The sequence below is a fragment of the Cavia porcellus genome, unplaced genomic scaffold (genome assembly GCF_034190915.1).
Source record: "Cavia porcellus strain 051 isolate PalLab524CR breed Dunkin Hartley unplaced genomic scaffold, mCavPor4.1 scaffold_17, whole genome shotgun sequence".
NCBI classification, from domain to species: domain Eukaryota; kingdom Metazoa; phylum Chordata; class Mammalia; order Rodentia; family Caviidae; genus Cavia; species Cavia porcellus.
In genome coordinates, this window is record NW_026947500.1 from 25,427,618 (window position 1) to 25,449,983 (window position 22,366).

General features: G+C 37.8%; 1 protein-coding gene, 1 long non-coding RNA gene and 1 pseudogene across 2 annotated transcripts in view; 1 reads left to right on the plus strand and 2 right to left on the minus strand.

Annotated features, from left to right (window-relative positions):
* The window catches only part of Top6bl (TOP6B like initiator of meiotic double strand breaks), a 104,243-nt gene that overhangs the window by 58,452 nt on the left and 23,425 nt on the right, over positions 1-22,366 (plus strand). Inside the window, exons 8-12 of the mRNA XM_063227592.1 lie at positions 1,910-2,105; positions 7,597-7,747; positions 11,115-11,261; positions 15,948-16,069; positions 17,335-17,445. Of these exons, the coding sequence (XP_063083662.1) occupies positions 1,910-2,105; positions 7,597-7,747; positions 11,115-11,261; positions 15,948-16,069; positions 17,335-17,445 (727 nt within the window). The remainder of the gene's footprint in view (positions 1-1,909; positions 2,106-7,596; positions 7,748-11,114; positions 11,262-15,947; positions 16,070-17,334; positions 17,446-22,366) is intronic.
* LOC134470895 (uncharacterized) overlaps positions 1-22,366 on the minus strand; it is a 66,504-nt gene that overhangs the window by 23,542 nt on the left and 20,596 nt on the right. The window lies entirely within an intron of this gene.
* LOC100718941 (proteasome subunit alpha type-5-like) lies at positions 12,793-20,544 on the minus strand (annotated as a pseudogene).

Below are 22,366 nucleotides of genomic sequence, written 5' to 3' on the forward strand. Positions count from 1 at the left end.
CCAGTGGTACTTGTTTATATATATTTTTTGCATCAGCATTGCACCTGAGTTTGGAAATCATCTCTCTCCTACATCTACCTTTTTCAGACTCCAAAAACATAAGTCTATGGAGGACATGGTAAATAATCTGGACAGACAGAAACCATTTCCTTGTCTTCCTTTCCCATTCAGCTCCACAAAGTCCAAAGTGAACATGAACTATTTTAGGGAATACCTAATGTATGCTTAAATCTAATTTATTCTTTATGTAGTAGATTCCGCTTTCATTTATATGCTCTGAGCCAGTACCAGTCACCATAGCATCTTTTTTTAAAAATTTTTTAAAAATTTTATTTAAGGAGAAAAAGAAAAGGAAAAAAAAAAGCAGAGAAAGGGTACAAGTTATACAGATTTACAGAAAAAAATAAACAGTAGGAAATCACTAGTTAATGGATTACATTTTGTCATCTCAGAAACAATTGTTCAAGTTACAAAATTAAAGCTTATAAAGTGGACATTCCAACAGTGAGACTGCAAACAGTTCTGTTCAATGATCCAACAAAACTCAGTAATATCATTATCTATCTTATACACTTAAATATACATGCAATTATATCGCTTAGAGCACTTTCTTTTCCTCTCTTTTGTACAATGACAATTACACATTTTGGGTTTTGTTGCTCCCACAGTTCTTATTACTTTTTTGGAAGAGAGTAGAACCAAATGTGACATAACAGAACAGAGTCAGTCAAATCAAAAGGGTGGACGTAATAGATAATGTAAAAGCATAATACTAGGTTATCAACAATGGTTACCATAATACCTCCCGCTATCTCTAATAGAATTGCCTATATCATCAGTTATAATAAAATTGAACAAAACAGTAAAGAACAAAACCAACAAAACCAAAACATTGGAGACATTATAGGTCTTCAAAAGTAGATAATAGTCAACCAGAATGGGCGGCATAATGAATCCTACTATCTTCACAGCTGTTGCCTAAACTTTTGAACCTGGTACTATCAAGCAAAACAGAATAGAGGAACGTCAGTCAAAACAAGATGTCACCATAGCATCTTAAGCCTTAGAGAAACTGCCCATTGGTTTTTGGTCTGTTTTCTTACTCTTGCCCAAAATTACACCTCAGATGAAAACCTTTTTTATTCTTTAATCTTTAATATCCAGGCAACAAAACCCCACCCCATATCTTTCTTTACTATTCTGATACATTCATCCAGTCTCTTCAGGTGGACAGTTGCATTATCATAGCTTTGTAATGGAGAGTTTACAACTGAGCCAGCATCTGTGAACATGTTTCCTTGGGTGATCTGATTACTCAGAGGAAGAGGAAAAATTTTATTAGTATTTCCTTTCTGCTTAGAAAAGTGTCAGGAAAATATTCAAATACAAAATTTCACTACATTTTTTCCCTAGGAAACCTGTTTTTCTTTTCTTTCTTTCTTTCTTTTTTTTTTTTTTTTTTTCGCTCCTATCAAACAGTAACCTCAGACCCATGCAGGGGAAGATGTAATATTTCTGAGAGCAGACTTTTAATTATCATGGGGCCAGTTTTAGGTCATTTGTGATTCATAGGCCCCATTGCACAAGGCTAATCTTTGAATGATCTTGTAAACTTCTGCTCAGAACTATAGAGTAATGTTAGTGGAGAAAATACACTTCTGAAAGTAAGAAACGGCTATTAGTGATAGAAAAAGCAAGAGCCATAATATCCTCACTAAAATGCCCATTTTTCCATTCTTTCCTACTGCAGAGATTCTCTGAGACACAAGATACTTATGTTACTAAAACTGAAATTATAGGTTATATGGTTATGCGTACGCCAGATGTTATAAAAAGAATTTTGAATGTCCTTTTAAATAATTTCTTAAGAGGAAAAAAAGTTAAATTTGTCTCATCTATTTTTTGACAGTGGACTAAAAATCAGCACAACTGAATCACACTGTAGCAGGATCCACCCTGTGCCAGGACATCCAGTAACGCTCTCAATTCCTGAAGATGTGGCTGGCATGGACTTGTTGGGAGATCTGATAATGACTCCAGCTGCTGCTCTCTGCCCCAGCCCCAAGGTCTTTTCCAGCCAGCTGAACAGGATTTCATCGGTTGCCATATCCTTTTGATGACATGTTCCATTCAGTTAACTTTTGAAGATGGATTTGTTATATCCTAACTTTAGGAAAGCATTTATATATGAATTATTTGTCTAGCAACCACATATGGTTTGTATAGAACATGAAATCCAGTGTGATCACTAAGCTTAAAAATATTGCCAGGGAACTGATAACTATAAAGCGTGACACACATGTCATGCATTTTTCATATAAACCAGTATGACTGCGGTGTGCAGTAGGTGGCCAAGGAGAGATGAGGCTGGAATAGTGGTTGGAGTTGAATGGGGAAGACTTGGAGTGCCATGTTAAGTAGTGCCACATTTATTCTTTGTGTAGTGGGTAATTGTTGAATGGTTGGAAGGAATCTAGAAGCATTGTGCAGGGTGGATGGAAGAAAGAAGTTAGGAATTACTAAGTAAATGAATTGGGTTAAGGGTTAGTGCTTGGATTAAAAGTGTGTTGACCAGGAAAGGCAAAATTTATTACTGTAAGTAATCAGTGTTATCAAGTACCCAATTTGTTACGGTGGTTGGGAGAGACTGGAGCAGAGAATGGCTAAAGTTGATGGTAAGATTTCTGCCTTGAGACCAGGTGTGGTATTGCACACCTGTAATCCCAGTATTCAGGAGGCTGAGGCAGGAGGGTCACCATCAGTTCCAGGTCAGACTAGGCTGCATATATAGTGAGTTCAAGGCTAGCCTGAACTACATAACAAGATACTGTCTCAAAAAACAAAACAGAAAAAGGTTTCTATGTTCTGACTAGGGCAGCGTCTAGACGCAGAAGGTAGTGAGGAGACCTTTTAAAAATGAAAATGTTCTAAAGATGATGGGGCTGGTTGTAAAAGTTTTTGTATATATTTAAACAAATTTATACATTTAAAATGGATGACAGACTGGGCACGGAGGCACATACCTGGAATTCCAACACTCAGGAGGCTGAGGCAGTAAGATTGCTATGAGTTTGAGGCCAGCATGGGCTACACAGTGAGTTCAAGCCCAGCTTGTACTATATAATGAAACCCTATTTTTTTAAAAAAATGAATTTATGGCATGTGAATTTTATCTGAATAAAGCTTTATAAAAGATCTTCACGGATGGTTGACAGAGTAAGGATTCTGTCAGCAAAACGCAAAACGTTAGTAGCAGATTTGAAGATAAAGAAGATGCTTGGCTTACACATGTTAGTTAATAGTGACGCAGGATGTCCTTTGAGGATGACAAGCATCAGTACAGTTAGTTAGGTCCACACCTTGGAGGTGGTCAGATGTAGAGAAAGAGGATTTTAGACTCCCAGTTTATTGCACAGGTAAAGGTAGCACAGTGCTACATGGCCCTGGATTCACCACTCATGAGTTGTGTGATTGCTGGCAACGTATTTAACCAGTCTAATCCTTTACTTCCTCAGCTTTACGTGGGCGTAGTAGTATTTCATGTTTATTTTTCCCTCTCAAAGCTTTGTGCTTGTGTGTTCTTTTCAGGTTTATTTGTTTTTTAGAAAAATCCATGTGAAGCCCCTGAAATACTGCCTGACACATAAGTGCTCAATAATGTTTGTTATTATATGTTTGAGGATACAGGTGTAAATTAAGTTGTGGAAGTGTACAGAGAGCGCAAGATGGGAGGCGGGGATAGAGCACAGTGTAGAATGCTTGTCTTGCATGCAGGAGGCCCTGGGTTAAATCCCCAGCACTTCCAAAAAATAAAAAATAATAAGAATAGAAGAGGCATGGTGTGATGAGTATCACCTAGGAATGTCTTTCAGGGAGAAGGAAAGAACAAAACAGATAAAGACTACGAGAATTTTATATTTTAAGACATTCTTTTTCTTATATCTACATAGTGCTGAAGAGCATCAAAAATAAAGATTCTTATTTCTCCTTATTCCATTGTCTAGAAGCAGTAAGAAAAAAAAGCCTGTCCTCTGTAATGTTACATTTCAGTGGTACGTATTAGATAGTGATAAGTGAAGTGAGGTAGATGAAGCTAGTGATGAGGTAGAGTGATGGGATGTTATTTAAATTTGAGGTCTGAATAAAAAGAATGTTATTGTGAAACTCTGGCAGGATTTCTGCAAACAGCAAACTACATGATTCAGACCAACATTCTCATTGAAGATAAAAGCTGGAAAATACATTAAAACATCATGAAAGCATCAAAAGAGCTAGGGAAGGGGAAAGAAAAGAAAATTGAACCTCTAAAGATTAAAAAGTACAGTTTTTAGGATGAAAATGCACTGGATGAGATTAATGACAGGTTTATATATTGCAAAACAATCAATGAACTTGAAGACAGCAATAGAAACTATGTAAAATGAAACACAGAGCAGGGGGAAGACTTCTTAAAATTGGACACAGCACCATTTAACTCTGGGACAACTTCAGGTGGCCTAATTAATGGCTGTGTAATCAGAGTCCTGAAGGAAGGAAGGATAGGTAAAGATTTTGAAGAAATAATGGACCCAACATTTAACAAAGACCGTAAACTTGCATATCTATGGTTAGTGAACCTAAATTTAAGAAGCATGAGGGAAATTGCATCAAGATGCATCATAACCAAGTTGCTGAGAGCTATAATGAGCAGGAAAAAAAATCTTTTTTTGTCTTTTTCCTTTTTATCGGTACCGGGGATCAAACTCATGACTGCCTGCTTGAAAGGCAGGCGCTTATGTGGCTGAGCTAAATCCCCAGCCCCTCAGAAAAAAAAAATCTTAAAAGCAACCTCAAAAAGGTGCATAAGGGGCTGGGGATTTAGCTCAGTGGCATGAGCGCCTGCTTTGTAAGTAGGCAGTTGTGAGTTTGATCCCTGGTACCGATAAAAATGAAAAAGACAAAAAAAAAAAAGGTGCATAAAGAGAGACAAGATAAGGATTACTGCAGATTTTTTGTTTGAATGATTGCTAACTGGAAGACAGTGGAGCAGTATTTTTAAGTCCTAAAAACAAAACAACCCTGTCAAGTTGAAGTTGTATACCCATTGAAAATATTTTTCAAGAATGAAGGCAAGTTGAAGACTTCCCTGGACATCCAGAAGATGAATGAATTTATCACAGAAGGCCAGTATGATGAGAAATGTTAAAGAGAAATCTTTGTGGTAGAAAGAAAATATTAGAATTCTGGATCTACCTACCTACATGCCTACACACACACACACACACACACACACACACGCACACACAAGAAGTGGTAACTGTGTATAGATATTTTAGTCCTTTTATACAAGTCTTTGAAAGGTAATTGTTTGGAGCAAAAAGTAATAATTTATAAGATTTATAACATATGTAGAAGTATAATGAGTTATAATACTAGCACAAGGCCAGGTAGGTTGGTGGGGGAGTATTATATCCTTATATGTGAACTGTCAGAATGTCACAGGTGGACTGTGACAAATTGCAATTATATACCATAAAATTTAAAGCAGTACCTAAGTTTTTACAGCAGATGATGACTAATGTGCCAAAAAGGAGATAAAATGGAGTCATAAAAAATACTCTGTTCAAAATAGAATCCCAAACTAGAAAATAGGAGATGGGGAACAAATGAATGGGAAAAAGATAACAACGGGATAGATTTAAAGCCAACTGTTGGCCAGGCATGGTGGTGCATGCCTGTAATCCCAGCACTTGAGAGGCTGAGACAAGAGAATCTCCATGAGTTTGAGGCCAGCCTGAATTACATAGCAAGACCCTGTCTTAAAACAATACAAAACAACACAACACATCTGTGCAGTTTTCATATTAAATGTAAATGGTTTAAACTACTCAAGAGATAATCACAACTTGGCTCTAACGACTTCTACTCTTACTATAAGTTCACAGCATCTCAGATTCTCTAGCCCAGTGATGAAGGACCTTTTAGAGATGAATGCCAAAGTGCAACCCATAACCCCATTATTTATTGCAAAGTTCCAACACTGAAATTACCACTGAATACTGAGGTTTTAGTTTAGAAAAAACAAGTGATACATTAACATCTTTTATTTTAAAAGAAAAAATCCATGCCATAAGTTGCCACCATTTCAGAGTGTCAATGTGGATTCTCATTGATGTGTTAGTGCCTTCTGAGATTTGTGAAGGAGACTTCATGTATGGTTACTGCCTCTCTTTTGATTTGCTGTGACTTTCCATAAAGCCCCGCTTCCTGCTGGGTGAGAATTCTTATCTTTACACCTAATGTACAAGGAAGAGGATGAAAACAAAGAAGATAGAAACCATCTAAAACAAAACACCCGGGGAAAAAAATCTGGTTGTCTTCAACTTGGTTGAGAGAACAAAACACGTTTCCTTTTTCTTCAGCGTTAGGGTTCAAACTTAGGGATGCTAGGCAAATGCTATAGCACTCAGCTGTATACCCAGCCCTTGGTAGTTCTTGATAGAGGGATTTTTGTCCTCTGTGGATTTTTGGACATTTGGCAATATCTAGTGACATTTTTGTTATGGAGGAGATCATGTGGGTGAGGAGGTGCTCCTGACATCTAGTGGGTAGAGGTCAGGGTTGCAGCTAACCATCCTGTAAGGCACGGGACAGCCCCCCCCCCAAAGAATTATGTGGCCCAAAGTGTTAGTAATGCTGTGCTGAGAAACCTTGGTTTGGGGGTAAAGTAAGAAGGGGAAGTCCAGGGAAGGAAATTCTGTTAGGGACCTACCTTCCTTTGTTTTGGTTGGAGAGCATGAGAGGAACTTCCTCCTCAATCTAAATGTACTCAAATAGTTACAGGAAGACACTCCTTTATATACTTTGACATTATATGTTATGGTTTATATCTAGATGTTTCCCCAAGTTTTCATAGGTTCATAGGTGAGGATTTGGAGAAGTGATTGGATTGTGGGTATATGATGCTCATCAATGGGTTAATCCACTGATGAGTTTATAGCTAAACATGATGCTGGTTGGAAGAGGTGGGTTATTGGGTGCGTGGCCTGGCAGGGTCTGTCTCTCTCTCTCTTTGATCACTCCCTGTATCGCTGCTGTGCCTTGCACAATCCTCCTCTGCCATGCTGCCCTGCCTTGGAGCCAGCTGACTGTGGATTGAAATCTTTATGAACTGTGAGCCACAGTAAACCTCACCTTCCTTAAGTTGCGGGTGTTGGGTATTATGTTTCAGTGATAAGAAAGTAACTAAGACACTTTATAGTGTCTGGACAAGTCCCTGGAAGGGACTTGTTAACTTGAGAATAGATGTTAAATATGGATATTCGTCTTTGTGTATCCCCTCTTGTGCCACTCAGATCTATGATCAGGATGAATAGATAAACAGACTCTTTATGTGTAGCTCCTATTCATTAAGCTTGAACAAACTTCTGAGGATCCTAGTGGATTTGTCTCTGGTCCTTTATGTCTGTCTTCAGGGTGGAAAAGGTTTAACATAATAGCATAGTACCCGTGTTTATTTCCGGGAGTGTCAACCAGGCTTAGTGTTATATTTGTTTTATGCAAGTGAATATGTAGTCACAAAAACTAAAATTTAGCAGTTTTCTTTAGCAACGGTACATATTTCTATATGGACCTTCAGGCCTGCCTCTGATGTTGTCAAATGAGGGCCAGCTAAATACCACTGTCTTCAAAGATCCCTTTCATTTCATTGACTGGAAGAAATACCACTTGTGTGTGGTTCCCAGCTTGGATCTCAATTTGAATAAAGGTATGTTTCCCTCTCTCTGCACAGAAATGTGGAAACCTGAAGAATAGTAGGGAAATGAAAGGAAATAGAAATAACAGATGTGTATAGAAATAGGCCCCAGGATATGATGGCTGGGTTAGGGATAAGGTCTGGCCAAGTTTGAGAGTCGAGAGTGCCTCAAATGGGAAAGCCAAGTCACAGCCTGACTGTTTTGGCCTTGTGGCTTGATGCATATTCTTCTCTTACTTCTGTTGCCCACCCAGCTGGTCCTAAGGGACTTGTTCAGAGGGTTTTTTTTTAGAGTCAGTTCAGGGTGGTCTTGAACTCACTAGGTAGCCAAGACTGGCCTCAAATTCATGGTGATCCTCCTGCCTCAGCTTCCCAGGTGCTTACAGGCTTATGCCTGCATGCCCAGTGCAGAGGGTTTATAAGGTACATGAATCTGTCAGTTTAGGAACTTCAAAAAGATTAAAGGAGAAATGATTCTCCTATCTATTGTGGAAGAGGAATGCTTCCTAATGAAAAGAGTAAACCTACATAAACTTACTTAGAAAAAATAAATACAATATAAATGCCAGATGTGTTAAACCTAGGAAGTTGGCTGTATTATTTATGTAAAGCTAAGCACATTAGCTTTTGTTGAGTTATGCTAACAGTTTGTTTGTTAATAATGAGACCAATAAATAAAATTAGGAAATAAAACTGCAATCATGGGCTGATGTCCCGAAGGTTTACTGTCCCAGGCTTAACTCTTAATAGCTAGAACCATTGAATTTGGAGATAGTTTGGTTGTTTGGACCCTGAGGAAGATGACCAGCAGGGAAGAGATGTTTTGAGGTTGTAACTGGGATGAGAAGACTGAAGACAGTGTCTCAGGACAAGTGATAGAATCTGCATCTAGGAAGTAAGCCTCCAGATAAGCTTCTTTCTTGAGTGCCTAGTTTTCAGAGTAAGAGTATAAGAAGAGATGTTTTTAGGACACGCAAGTAGTTTTGTGAGGAGAAGATGGTTGATTTTAATTGATGTGATGTCATGCCATCACAGTTTTGAATAGTAAGGTGACCTCAGAAAATTTCTAGGGATCTCCATCTGTATCTTGTTCTTATTTCTGTTTAGACTTCATTGTTTTCTTTTTGTTTTGTTTTGTTTTGTTTTACAATTCATGATGCCCGAGTTTACTCAGTTAACTTTGGAAATACTTAATGTAGAAAATCTCTCCTTGACTTCTTCCTTCATTTCTCTAAAGGACAGAACCAGGATCCACAAGGAAGTTCTTTTCTGTGTGGATGAGGAATGTAGGACTATGCTAACCGCATTTTAAAGGATCAAGTTGGTAGATTATAGTGGTATCTCAGTTCACAAACACTTTTGTTTGCAAACAATTTGGCTTACAAACAGAAGTGTTAGACAAAATTTTGTTTTTGTTTGCAAATCGCATTAGGTGACAAACATGAATGAGGCTATCTTTCCCACACAAACAAATAACAGAAAAATTAAATTTGTGAACCGAGGTACCACTGTATTTGGGAATGCAAATATTAAGTAGTTTTGGGGCTGAGAGTATAGATTTTGAAGTCAGTCTGTTAAGGTCTGCAACTCAGTTCCATCACTTACTCACGTTGGACAAGCTTTGTGCCTCTTTTCTGAAAAAGTATATCAGAATAGGTCTTATCTTAGATTATGACTTAGCACATACAAAGAATTTAATATAGGACTTGCTGTGTAGCACAAGTTAGATATGATCAGAAGTGAGCTGTCATTTCCTTACTCAGATTTAAATCTAACCTCTGGTAATACTGATTTAGGATCATCTTGTTTTGAAGTCTCATCAAGCTTTTGTTCTTCTGTCTCCATTGGTCTAAACAGGTTGTATCTTATTGGATTTTATTATATATGATAGTATAAGCAAAAACTTTTATAGACAAGGAGATTATACAGAAACCATTATTCATTTTCTGTTAGTTGATTCTAAATACCCTGTAATACTGTCATTCTCTTGAATGGTTTTACATTGTTTTGATATATTTGATGCTACAGTATACGAAGTTATACTCAAAGATTTCAAGGAAAGAGACAATATGGTAACTACTTTTATGTCGGGATTATCTTGTGGTGAAACACCATTTTGCTTAAATGGTTATGTTTTGATCTGCGCTGTTTTGCTGTTATGCCCTCTTTTATCTCAATCTCCACTCCATTATTTACTTTTTTATTTTTACCCTTTTAATTAAGGGAAAAATAAATAAAAAATAGCAGGATATATTATAGTAACTCACTTTGACTGTCCATTATCTTGATTTAAAGCCCTGTATTGCTCTCACCATCTTGTTTTGACTGATGTTCCTCTATTCTGTTTTGCTTGATAGTACCAGGTTCAAAAGTTTAGGCAACAGCTGTGAAGATAGTGGGATTCATTATGCCGCCCATTCTGGTTGACTATTATCTACTTTTGAAGACCTATAATGTCTCCAATGTTTTGGTTTTGTTGGTTTTGTTCTTTACTGTTTTGTTCAATTTTATTATAACTGATGATATAGGCAATTCTATTAGAGATAGCGGGAGGCATCATGGTAACCATTGTTGATCACCTTGTATTATGCTTTTACATTATCTATTACATCCACCCTTTTGATTTGACTGACTCTGATCTGTTATGTCACATTTGGTCCTACTCTCTTCCAAAAAAGTAATAAGAACTGTGGGAGCAACAAAACCCAAAATGTGTAATTGTCATTGTACAAAAGAGAGGAAAAGAAAGTGCTCTAAATGATATAATTGCATGTATATTTAAGTGTATAAGATGGATAATGATATTACTGAGTTTTGTTGGATCATTGAACAGAACTGTTTGCAGTCTCACTGTTGGAATGTCCACTTTATAAGCTTTAATTTTGTAACTTGAACAATTATTTCTAAGATGACAATATGTAATCCATTAACTAGTGATTTCCTACTGTTAATTTTTTTTCTGTAAACCTGTATAACGTGTACCCTTTCTCTGCTTTTTTTCTTTTTCTTCTTAAATAAAATTTTTATTTAATTTAAAAATTTTTTAAAAAAATTTTTAAAAAATCTAACCTCTGCCTCTTACCTACCATGCCTGCCTTAGAAGTTGTACAAGGAGTAAATGAATGTATTATCTCCCAGTAAATGCAAAGTGCTGTTTGGTTTCCATTTTATACAACCAATCATTATTTTGATGTTCTTTCCGTCAGTCACTATTATTTGCTTTTCATCATGTGAATGGAGAAACAAGTTCATGAGTGGAACTGAATGTTCAAATGGAGAACTCCTATCCTCAAATCCTTTTTTCTTTGTGATACAGTTCTTTAGTAACTTGTAGGGATTTTATTTACTTTGGAAATTTGTATAATATCTTATCCTCTAGATTTGGTGCTTCCAGATGTGAGTTATCAGGTGGAATCCGGTGAGATGAATCACTCTCAGAATACGGACCTTCAAGGACAAACTCTACTGCTTTTCCTTTTTGTGGATTTCTATAGTGGATTTCCAGTCCAGCAAATGGAGATTTGGGGTAAGCAGGAGTAAGTAGGGCTGCCAACTTGGGTGTGCCAAATACTCAGAGGTTAGAGAGGGAGACAAATACATAAGGAATTTGTTTGAAGTAGATACATTTATTTAGAATAAAGAATTTCATTGAAGAAAACCTTGCTTAAGTTAAATTATATTCTCTATTCAGAAGACTGCTACCGGGCAACCCACTTGGGACCCCTTCTGTCTCTCTTTCAGAAGCTTTCTTTCTCTCAACAAATATATTCTATTCTTAACCTCTATTGTTCCTAAAATTCATTCTTTGATTTTAGAGAACATGAACTCGTACTGGACATAGTAGATTGGGAGTTTCATTTCCCTATACTTTATAAAATTCCCTAGAAAAGAGAGTCTTTTGGCAACCTGCTCGGGACCCCTTATGTCTCTCTCTCAGACAGAAGCTTTCTTTCCCTCAATAACTATATTCTGTTCTTAAAATAAAAATCACTACAGAAAAATGATGCATCACTTAAATGGTGATATTCCCAGATTTGATTGGCCAGAAGTCAAGAGACACTTCTTGGTACCATAGATCAATATCCCTCAGCCTTGTTTGTACAATACCTTACTGGGGGAGCTCGTAAAAATGCCCAGAACTGATTCTCAAGAGATGGGGTTCAAATCTCAGTACTTTTATATTTTTGGTGCGGGGGATAAAACTCAGTGTCTTGCACATGCTAAGCATGTACATAAGTTGAGCTACATACTTTAGCCCCTTGGTATGTGTTTAGTTCCCCAGGTGATGCCAAGCATGGTAGAACACCATGCTTAATCTCAGCATACTGGGAGGCTCAGGCAGGAGAATGGATGGAAAATTCCAGTCTAGTCTGAGTGACTTCCTGACATAGACCTTGACTCAAAAAAAAAAAAAAGAGCTGGTGATGTAGTTCAGTGCAAAGGCCCAGGTTCAAGCGCTGCTAAAATTAAATAATAAACACATGCATACATACACATATAATCTTCTTAAGAGATTCTGATGTGGAGCTAGGCTTGAGAATTTTTCCCATACTCTACTGCCTTTCTAGGTATCAAGAAATGTATCCTGATGCAGAGTGTGGTGGTGCATTCCTGTAACCCCAGCTGCTTGGGAAGCTGAGGCAGGAGGATTATAAGATCAAGAACCTAAGCTGCAGATATAATTCAAAGTTCAATTCCCTGTGCTGCAGAGAAAAAATAAATAGAAGAAAAAAGAAATGTAGCCTGACTTTGTACAGGCCTGTAAGTAGGGTAGTGTTGGCATGAATCTATTAGGTAAATGGTAACCTATTATCAGAAAGGTTTTGTTAGAGGTAGGGCAGTGGTTTCCGTTTGTAATGCATAAAACACTTGTATCAGAGTCACTAGATTACTTGGAAATGTGTAACTTTCTGGGCCCAGATTAATCCATTATTTTGCTATAATGTGAAGAATCCAGTATGGCTTAAGAATCCACATTTTCAAGATTTTCAGGTGATTTTTAAATGTTGTAAGATTTGGAAAACTACTAAGTATGAGTGTGAGTCGGCTTAGTCCTCTTCTCTTTTTTTTTTTTTTTTTTTTTTTTTTTTTTTGCCTTTTTTTGTTTTTTATCGGTACTAGGGATCGAACTCACGACTGCCTGCTTGTAAGGCAGGTGCTTATGCCGCTGAGCTAAATCCCCAGCCCCTTCTCTTCTCTTTTCTCTTTGAACCCAGTGCCTTCACACTGAGTTTAATCCCCAGCCCTCTTATAAAATTTTTATTTTGGGACAGAGTCTCACTAAGTTGCTTAGTTGTCCAGGCTGAGTTTAAATTTGTAATCCTCCTGTCTCAGCCTATCAGAATGCTGGGATTACAAGCATGCACTATGATGCCTGGCTGATTTATACATTTTAATACAGTTAGCCCTAGGACAAGATTTAAGTTTCTTGGTACTTTTCTTCTAAATGTTGAGAAGAGTTATAGACAAAGTGGAGTTCATATACATTTGGGGGAAAGTTCATAAGCCTCCCTTTCTTCTGCACCAGTGTGTTTTTACGGTATGCTGCCCTCCAGGCATCTGTTTCTCTTTGGTATGGTGCTACTCCCACTTCACCAGAAGATAAACAAGACCACTTGTAACCCCAGATCAGAAGTACTCACACTGACTGGTGCCCATGCTTTGTTACTGTTGTTTGTGAGATCCTTCTGCTGTCTGCCTTCCAAACCTTTCTCACCTTTTCCCAGTGTATGCATACTCTGAGAGAGAAGCACAACTTTCCTGGGTACCAGCTTGCAACTCTGTTTGAGGAGCAGGTGTTCTTTGGTGCCCCTGTTCCTTTGATTAAAGCCAGGGAAATAAGAAATAAAAGAAACTCAGACTGAAGAGGCTCCAGCAAGCAGGGCTCAACTGAGGACTCGTGGAACTGTTAACTGGCCTATGCACAGAAAGACACAGATTGAATTTTTAAAAAAAGGCAGAGGTTGACAGGAGAAGCAGTTTAGTATTGTGGAAAGAAGTTAGAATCAAAAGAGCTGCGTTTAATTTTAACTTGGGTACTAACTTCCCCAATAATAATTGAGAAGAATTCCCATAAATCATCTGAGCATCCTTTTTCATACTTTAACATGAGCTTGTGATATCAAAGGCCATTTCCGACGCTAAAGGTCCTCTTGAGACATAAAAATACATTACTTTCTGGCATTTGAAAAAGTCTGATAACAGGAAAATTCAAGTCTGGTACTGTGTTCTGAGGCCTATTAAACATACATTAAGAACTAAGATTTCAGGGCTAGGGATTTAGCTCAGTGGCATAAGTGCCTGCCTGGCATGCATGAGGTTGTGAGTTCAATCCCTGGTAACTTAGATTTATCAGAAATGCTATTATTTATATAATCCTTGTATTATTGTGGTAGTTATGCACCTCTGTTTAGCTTGCCTCAACCTTTCGTGTCTCAGAAATTGTTCTCAGTATTAGATTAAAAAGAAAATTTTTTTGATTAAAAGGAAATTTATCACTGCTTTAGTAAACGTAGCAAATATGTTTTAAAATCTCCTATCTGGTAGTTTAAAACTAGCCTTGGAAAAAGATACACAGTGCAGGGAGGTAGATAGAGCTACAGTAATTTTACTTTTGTCTTTTCCCTTTTTTATGAAAGCTTTCTCCAGAGCTCCTTTTTTAGGAAACAGATTGTGCAGAACTGCAGTCTGTTTCTGTGTCTTTTAAAAAATCACTTAATTGGCCTTATGCCCACCTTGTCATGGTAACTTTCTATGATTAACTCATTCTTTTAAGCAGTATCATAAGCATCTGGTGGTATCAGCTATTTTAGGAATGAACTTTGGCTTTTTAATTAAATGTCTGCTTTCAAAAGGGGTCTGATTTTTTGAAGCTCTTTTTAGGACCAAACTGAAGAAAATAGTAATCCACATTCTATATTATCATAGTAACAGCAGTATTTCCTGTCTGAATATTGCATGTATGTTTCAAAACATTTCATTTATGTTATCCCAGTTTACCCAGCATAGCTAAGAGAAGCAGTATAAAGCCATTTTCTTTATTGAATTGAGAAGAATGAAGAGACCTGGTCACTGTTGGTTAGTAGTGGAATTGACCCTAAGTCTGTGTTCTCCCACTTCTAGTTTCAGACTCCTTTTAACTCCACACATAACTTTCTCTTCATCATGGTGCCTTGCAGTAGGGAATGTTCCTTCTCGCTTGCATTTTTAATGCAATCCTAAGAAAAGCCTGCCAGCCAGTCTTAGGCTCCTTTACCATGGTATCTTTGAACAGACTTAAGAGGGAGTAGACATAAAAATTCATTTAGAAGCATTTTCTTGCCAGGCATGGTTTTGTTGTATTTCTGTAGTCCCAGCACTCTGGGAGGCTGAGGTAGGGGGCTTGCAAGTTTGAGCTCAGACTGGGAAATTTAGCAATTTAGTGAGACCCTATCTCAGAACAGAATCGGGGTGTAATGGTAAGACCCTGGATTTAACCCTGAGTACTGTATCAAGGGAAAAAAAGATATTTTCTCCAGATCTCCTATAAATCAAGTTTATCTTCCTGTTACATCAGGATCATTGATTATAAACCTATTATTTTTTTTTTTTTAGACAAAGTCTCACTGTAGTCCAGGCTGGCCTCAAACTGATGGAAATCCTCCTGCCTCAGCCTCAGCATGCACCACCCACCCCTGGCCTTGGTGACATATTTTTGCCCAGTGCTTTACACATTAGATTTTCTGAGTGATGCTGAGCAGGAGTGCTCAAATAATTATCCATTTAAAAGACTTTGTACTAACAGTTCTGGGAGTCATCTTTGTAAGTTTTAAACTTTTTTATTTTTACCATAGCATAGCTAATGAAAAGGACACACTCTGATAACAATGACTAGATCAACAGTGAGTGTCAAATGGGAAGGGAGGTGGTTAGACATTCTCCAGGAGGTGTGTTATTGTTTATAACATAAATTAAGTAGGATCACTCGTTCATTTCTTCAAAAATAATGTAACTCTTCACTTTAAGTTTCCTGGGCTCTTTGTTTGAAAATGGGAATTGAGTGGGTTTGTAAGTTGCTGGAGGGGCAATTGTCTGAAAAAATAATTGTCAGTAGATAGAAATAGCTTCTGCTAAAAGGCATCTTCTCTTATTCCATCCGGAGTTAGAGCACATGAACAGCACGCTTGAAATAGTCATTGTCACTCAAGTTTATGGACATTCTCTGTCCCCTTAGGAGTCCATACTTTGCTCACAGCTCATCTCAATTCCATCCTCATGAAGAGCCACAGTGCAGTACAAGATTCGATTCATGCCACTCTGGACCAGATCTTGGAGCAGCATGACCAGGCTGCCAAGGTAATAAGAAATTCACCTCTTTTATTCTAGGTGGTTTTGTTTTGTTTTTGAGACAAGGTCTTGCTATATGATTCAGCCAGGCTTTGAACTCACTATGCAACCCAGGCTGGCCTCGAACTCACAGTGATTCTCCTACCTCAGCCTTCTGCAGACTGGGATTACAGTGTATGTCATTACTCCTGGCCTTTTCTCCTATTTTCTAAGAAACAGAGCGTGCATACAGGGCCTCAGAATCCCTCTTCCCTCAAAGCCCCATCCTGTTTATTTTGCTTTCTGGGATGATGTAATATTACATCCAACCTAGAAACTCAGGCTTTCACTTAGATGGGTCACTGTAAGTCAGCTTACTTACTTTTACCTCCTACTAGGTGAGTTTGAGTAAACAGGGACAGAGTATATAGAAAAATGGCTGATACAGTAACTTCTTGGTCTGTACAGCACCCTCTGGAGCTGCTGCTTCACTAAACTTTACGTTCTTCCTCCATCCTAATTCTTTATAATGCCATATTTTCTTCTTTTGAGATAGGATCTTGCTGTGTAGTTCAGGCTGATCTTAACTCGCCATGTAGCCCAGCCTGGCCTTTTGACTTTCAGGGATCCTCTTGCCTCAGCCTCCCTAGTGCGGGGATTACTAGGGAGTGTGTTGCTGTGCTCAGTTTATAGCTGAGTTTACCACATTTTCTTCTTATCTAACTGTGAATTCCTGTATCCCGTGCATTTTTGTTTTGTTTCTGCACTATTGGGGATCAAACAGGGTGCTGCACCACTGAGCTATATCCCCAGCCCTTTTTATCTTTGTTTTGAGACAGGGTCTCACTTGGTGTATAGCCCAAGCTGGGCACAAACTTGCAGTCTCCTGCCTCAGCCTTCCTCTATGCTAACATTACAAGTATGCATAAGTTGGTCCTGCTTATCCTGTATACTTTGGTAACACATTTCCTACTATATATTTTCCTCTTTTAAAGGAAAAAGCTTTCTAAGACAGTAAACCTTTAAGCTTTTTTAAAATTAGGAAGTATATATATGTTACTGCCTGATGTCTTATTGCTTATCTTTTCTGAGTGTATCTGTCAGTTAGTCATCTCTATGGGAGGAAACAGCATTTTAAAATTTTGTTTTAATTCCTACAGGTCATGACAAAGATATGCCATGATCTCAGTGAGTATTGTTGTTAGGAGACATCTGCTGTGACTGAAATCTTTGCTCCCTTTGGGATTTTCTGAGCCAGCAGTTTGGAGTTAATGTGGTCTCCTTATGTTTCCTAGGCTCATCAGAAACTGCAGGCTTCACTCTCAGTGGTTGTGAATTCCATCATGAGTGTGGTGACTAGGAGCACAAGCGGTAGCTTCCGAAAGACATGTCTCCAGGCCCTTCAGGTAAGCAGGAGATTGGGAATGCTTACAACTGCCAGGGGCTTAACAACCTCCTGTCTATCTCTGTAATGTGTATGGTGCTTTTACGAACATTATTTCACTGCTCTGTTATGATCATATGTATACCAGGTCTAAGTGTTTTAAGAACTATTTGTAGAATAAATTGTAGTGTGTACTATTTCAAAAGTAAGGAAAGTTACTTATAGTTTCTACTTCTTTAGGTCACACAGATGTACTAGAATGTGGTAGGGTTAGATCCATGATTTTCAATTCCTTGTTGAAGAATGTTCTGCTAAATTAAAACAACACTGAGATTCTACCTCACCCTAAAAAGAATGGCTATTATCAAGAAATCAACCAATAACAAATGCTGGAGGAACTGTGGGGGAAAAGGAGCCCTTCTCCACTGTTGGTGGGGGTGTAAACTGGTGCAACCACTCTGGAAATCAATGTGGAGATTCCTAAAAAACCAGGACTAGAGGTCCCATTCAACCCAGCTATTCCTCTTCTGGGTATCTTTCCAAAGAATTAAAAACAATATACCACAGCGATGTATGGGTACCCGTATGTTTATGGCAGCACAATTTGTAATAGCTAGATCTTGGAAACAATCTAAATGCGCATTGACTAAGGAATGGATAAAAAAGATGTATTTTATACAATGGAGTACTACTCAGCTATAAAGAAGGATAAGCTGGAGACTTTTATAGGTAAATGGATGCAACTTTTTTTTTTTGTCTTTTTCGTTTTTATCGGTACCGGGGATTGAACTCACAACTGCCTGCTTGCAAGGCAGGTGCTTATGCCGCTGAGCTAAATCCCCAGCCCCAATGGATGCAACTTGATGCCACACTCATTAGTGAAATAACTAAGACATACATGTGTAAACATCATACTGTCTCACTAAAGTGAGAGCTGAAACAACATATGTATATATATGTGCATACATATATATAAAAATACCAAAGATAGTTACATCATTGATTCTGCTGAGTTCACTGAAGAAAAAGATTTGTGCTGATATTGTTTGGACAATTGAATGCAGATGTCTTATGCTCTGGATGAATGATTTGGGGGTGACGGTGTGCACTGTATGTACCATTGTTGTCCCCTGATTGGTGTGTTTTGAAATTTTGTTTTATTTATTTTTTCTTTTTTCTCTGAAGTAAAATGGATTTGAAAAGAAATCATTAAATAAATAAATAAATAAATAATACATAAAAGAATTCTCTGGTACCTAAGGATGACAGAACACATTAGAAATAACTAGCAGTCAGTGCTGCGCAATCGCACGTATGTGACAGTATAGAATGGTGGAGAGAGTTTGGGAATCAGGGTTAGGTTCAAATCCTGACTCATTCACTTACTTGCTGTGTGAAATGAGGACTATATTGAACTTCTCTGAGCCCTATCTATAAGTTAGAAAAAAATAATAGATACTCATAAGATGATGATGGCTAAATGTATATCGTGGTCTGAATATGGGTATTTCTTCAGACTTCATATATTGAAATCCACGATTATGGATTTAATAGTGATGGTGCTTTGGGGAGACAAATACGTTGTTAGGCATTATTCTTCATTAGTGAAATTAGTATCTTTAATAAAAGGGAACCTCAGAAAACCCTCACATCTTCTGCAGTGTGAGGGCACAGGGAGAAGTAAACAGTCTGAAACTGTAAAGAATTTAGCCATCTTGGTACACTGATCTTAGACTTCCACCTTCCAGAACTGTGAGAAATAAGTTTCTATTATATGAAACTGCTGGTCTGTGGTAATTTGTTACAGAAGCCCAAACAGCCTGAGACCATGTAAAAGTGTGCAGTACATGATAGGTTCTCAGTAGATGCTAGTTTCTTCCTTCCTTTTAAGATTATGTACTGAACACTTGATATTAGCAGTGGATAACACTCATTTCATGGTAGTTTCTGTATTTTTAAGTAACTTTGGGTTGTATTTTTGTGATACTGGGGATTGAACCCAGTCGTTGCACATTTTGGGCAAGGTTAGAGACCACTAAGCTAGATTCCCTGTCCCCTGTTTTTTTGTTTTTGTTTTGTTTTGTTAAGACAGGTCTTGCTATGTAGCTCAGGCTGATCTTAAACTCACTATATAGTACAGGCTACCTCAAATTCATAGCAGTCCTCCTGCCTCGGTCTCCTAATTGCTGGAATTACAGGTGTGCACCACCAATTCCTGGCCTCTACACCATTATTTTTCTCTATTTTTTTATTTCATTTTAAAATTATCTTTATTTCAGAACTGCTTTTATATTCAGACATCATAAAAATGCACTTACACTGGAGATTTTCCAAGGAATAGGAGCTGGAAATAAAATTTAAGGGTAATCAGGAGAACAAAAACTGTCCCAGAGAAGTTCTAAGGATCCCTACTGCTTAAATGTCTTTAATTACCTCAAGTTCTTCCTCTGTGAAAATGTGGAATTCTTGCTAGGCTTCATTGTAGCTAGCTCCGTGTTAGTTGCATTCAACTTCTCCTCTATTACTTGTTGGAGGATGATGACTTCTTTCAGTGTCATTGACTTGTGGTGAACTTCTGGCAAGGAGCTCTGGGCACCTTCTGAAGCAGAGCCAATTTCTCAGGTGTCACACTGTACGTAGGGCCCAGATGGGTCCCTATGAAAGAGCTGGGATCCCTTCTCATCAACTCCTCCAAATAACAGTGCTACTCCAAAGGGACAAGGTGTGACATCTGGATCTGCATCATCTTCTCCAAACTGTAGGGCCAGATGAAACACAGCCTGGGTCACACGCTCCCCTGTCATTGTCTCATTTTAGGTAAACCATTGGTTCTGGGTCTCCATTCCTGCCTTATTAATTAAAGTCTTGGCATCAGCAGTTAGTCCACTCATGGCACAACCTATATGAGCATCAGTCTCTACTGTTTTCTCAATGCTGCTGGGCTCCGTGAGTGGGGAAGTAAATCTCTTTTTGCACAGCTAGGCATACACCTTTCAATGTCTGGATCCCAATGGCTGTAGAATCAAGCTTGATAGCCTCAATGGCATATTCCACCTGAAACATAGTCTTCAGGAGAAAAAGTATTCACACCTCTGTCATATTCCGATCATGTGAGGAACATGGTGAGGACAACAGAAAATGACAAGTGGCTATGCTATGTTTCTAAGGACTTACACTGGTCCCCAGCACTCAACTCAAACTACACGGCCACGGCACTAAGGCCCGGTCCCCCACACATTTTTGTGAGACAAAGTCTTGCTACATTGCCAGGCTGACCTCAAACTCATTATTCTCCTGCTTCAGCCCCCTGAATAGCTGGGATTACAGAGTCGTCCTGTTGTACCAGCCATTTTTTTGTAGTCCTTATCTTGAAAAGATAATTTGACATTGAAAGCAATTTATGTAGTAACTAATTTTAGCACTATAATTTTAATTTTTGTGTGTTACATAGTCATAACTAAAGCCTCCTGTTTTGATATGTAAATTGACATTTGAACAGTCTCTGATTTAGTTTTGATTAACCAATATTCCTCTGTATTGTTGTAGTCTAATAAACTACTCTTCAAATATTAGACATTTAAATTGATAACATCTACTGACACAAATAGTGCTTTATTTGATACTTCGTGTTATATCTTATACTTCATGTTATATTTTCCACTCATGCTTATTTTGAATTATTTCATAGAAAAAAATTCTGTAAAAAGTTACTGGGTCAGGAGAATTTCCCTAATTTAGCAAAAGGTAAAGATACTCAGATGTATGAGGCATACAGGACCCTAGCCACCTACAACCCAAACAGAGCTACACCCAGGCATATAATAATCAAAATTCCAGAAATCCAATATAAGAACAGAATATAAAAGCCATCAGAGACAAGAAACAGATCACTTACAAGGGAACACCCATCAGAATTACAGCAGACTTCTCAGCACAAACCATCAAATCACGAAGAGCGTGGGGGGAAATAATTCAAGCTTTGAAAGATAATAACCTCCAGCCAAGATTGATATATCCTGCACAACTGTCCCTAGAAATTGATGGAAAAACAAGGTGCTTCCAGGATAAAGAGGAACTAGGGGAATTTGCAACCACCAATTCAACTCTACAGAGATTACTGCAGGATATTCTAAAAATGAAAAATACCAAGATTCCAGAAACAGTGGCAGAGTGGCCACAATGAATGGAGCAGAAAGCGAAATGAAGAGGACAAACTGACAACTAGTGACAGAAAAAAAGCTCAACAAAAATGAGGCAGAGAAGGTTGCATGGCAGGAACAGCCATTTTGGAGAAAATAAGACATCATAATAGGTAGTGCTGATTTATTATCCTCTTGTTTTGAAGTCCCATCAAGCTTTTGTTCTTCTGTCTCCATCAGTTTTAACGTGTTGTATCTTATTGGATTTTATTATATGTGATAATATAAGCAAAAATTTTTATAGACAAAGAGATTATACAGAAACCATTGTTCATTTTCTGTTAGTTGATTCTAAATACCCTGTAATACTGTCATTCTTTTGAATGGTTTTACGTTGTCTTGATATGTTTGATGCTACAGTATACGAAGTTATACCCAAAGATTTTAATGGAAGAGACACTATGGTAACTACTATTATGTCGAGATTATCTTGTGGTGAAACACTATTTTGCTTAAATGGCTATGTTTTGACCTGCACTGCTTTGTTGTTATGCCCTCTTTTTTATCTCAATCTCCTTTTTATTATCTACTTTTTCATTTTTATCCTTTTTATTAAGGGAAAAATAAATAAAAAATAGCAGGATATATTATAGTAACCCACTTTGATTTCCTATTAACTTGATTTGAAATTCTGTATTGCTCTCACCATCTTGTTTTGACTGATTTCCCTCTATTCTGTTATGCTAGATAGTACCAAGTTTGAAAGTCTAGGCAACAACTATGAAGACAATAAGATCCATTGTG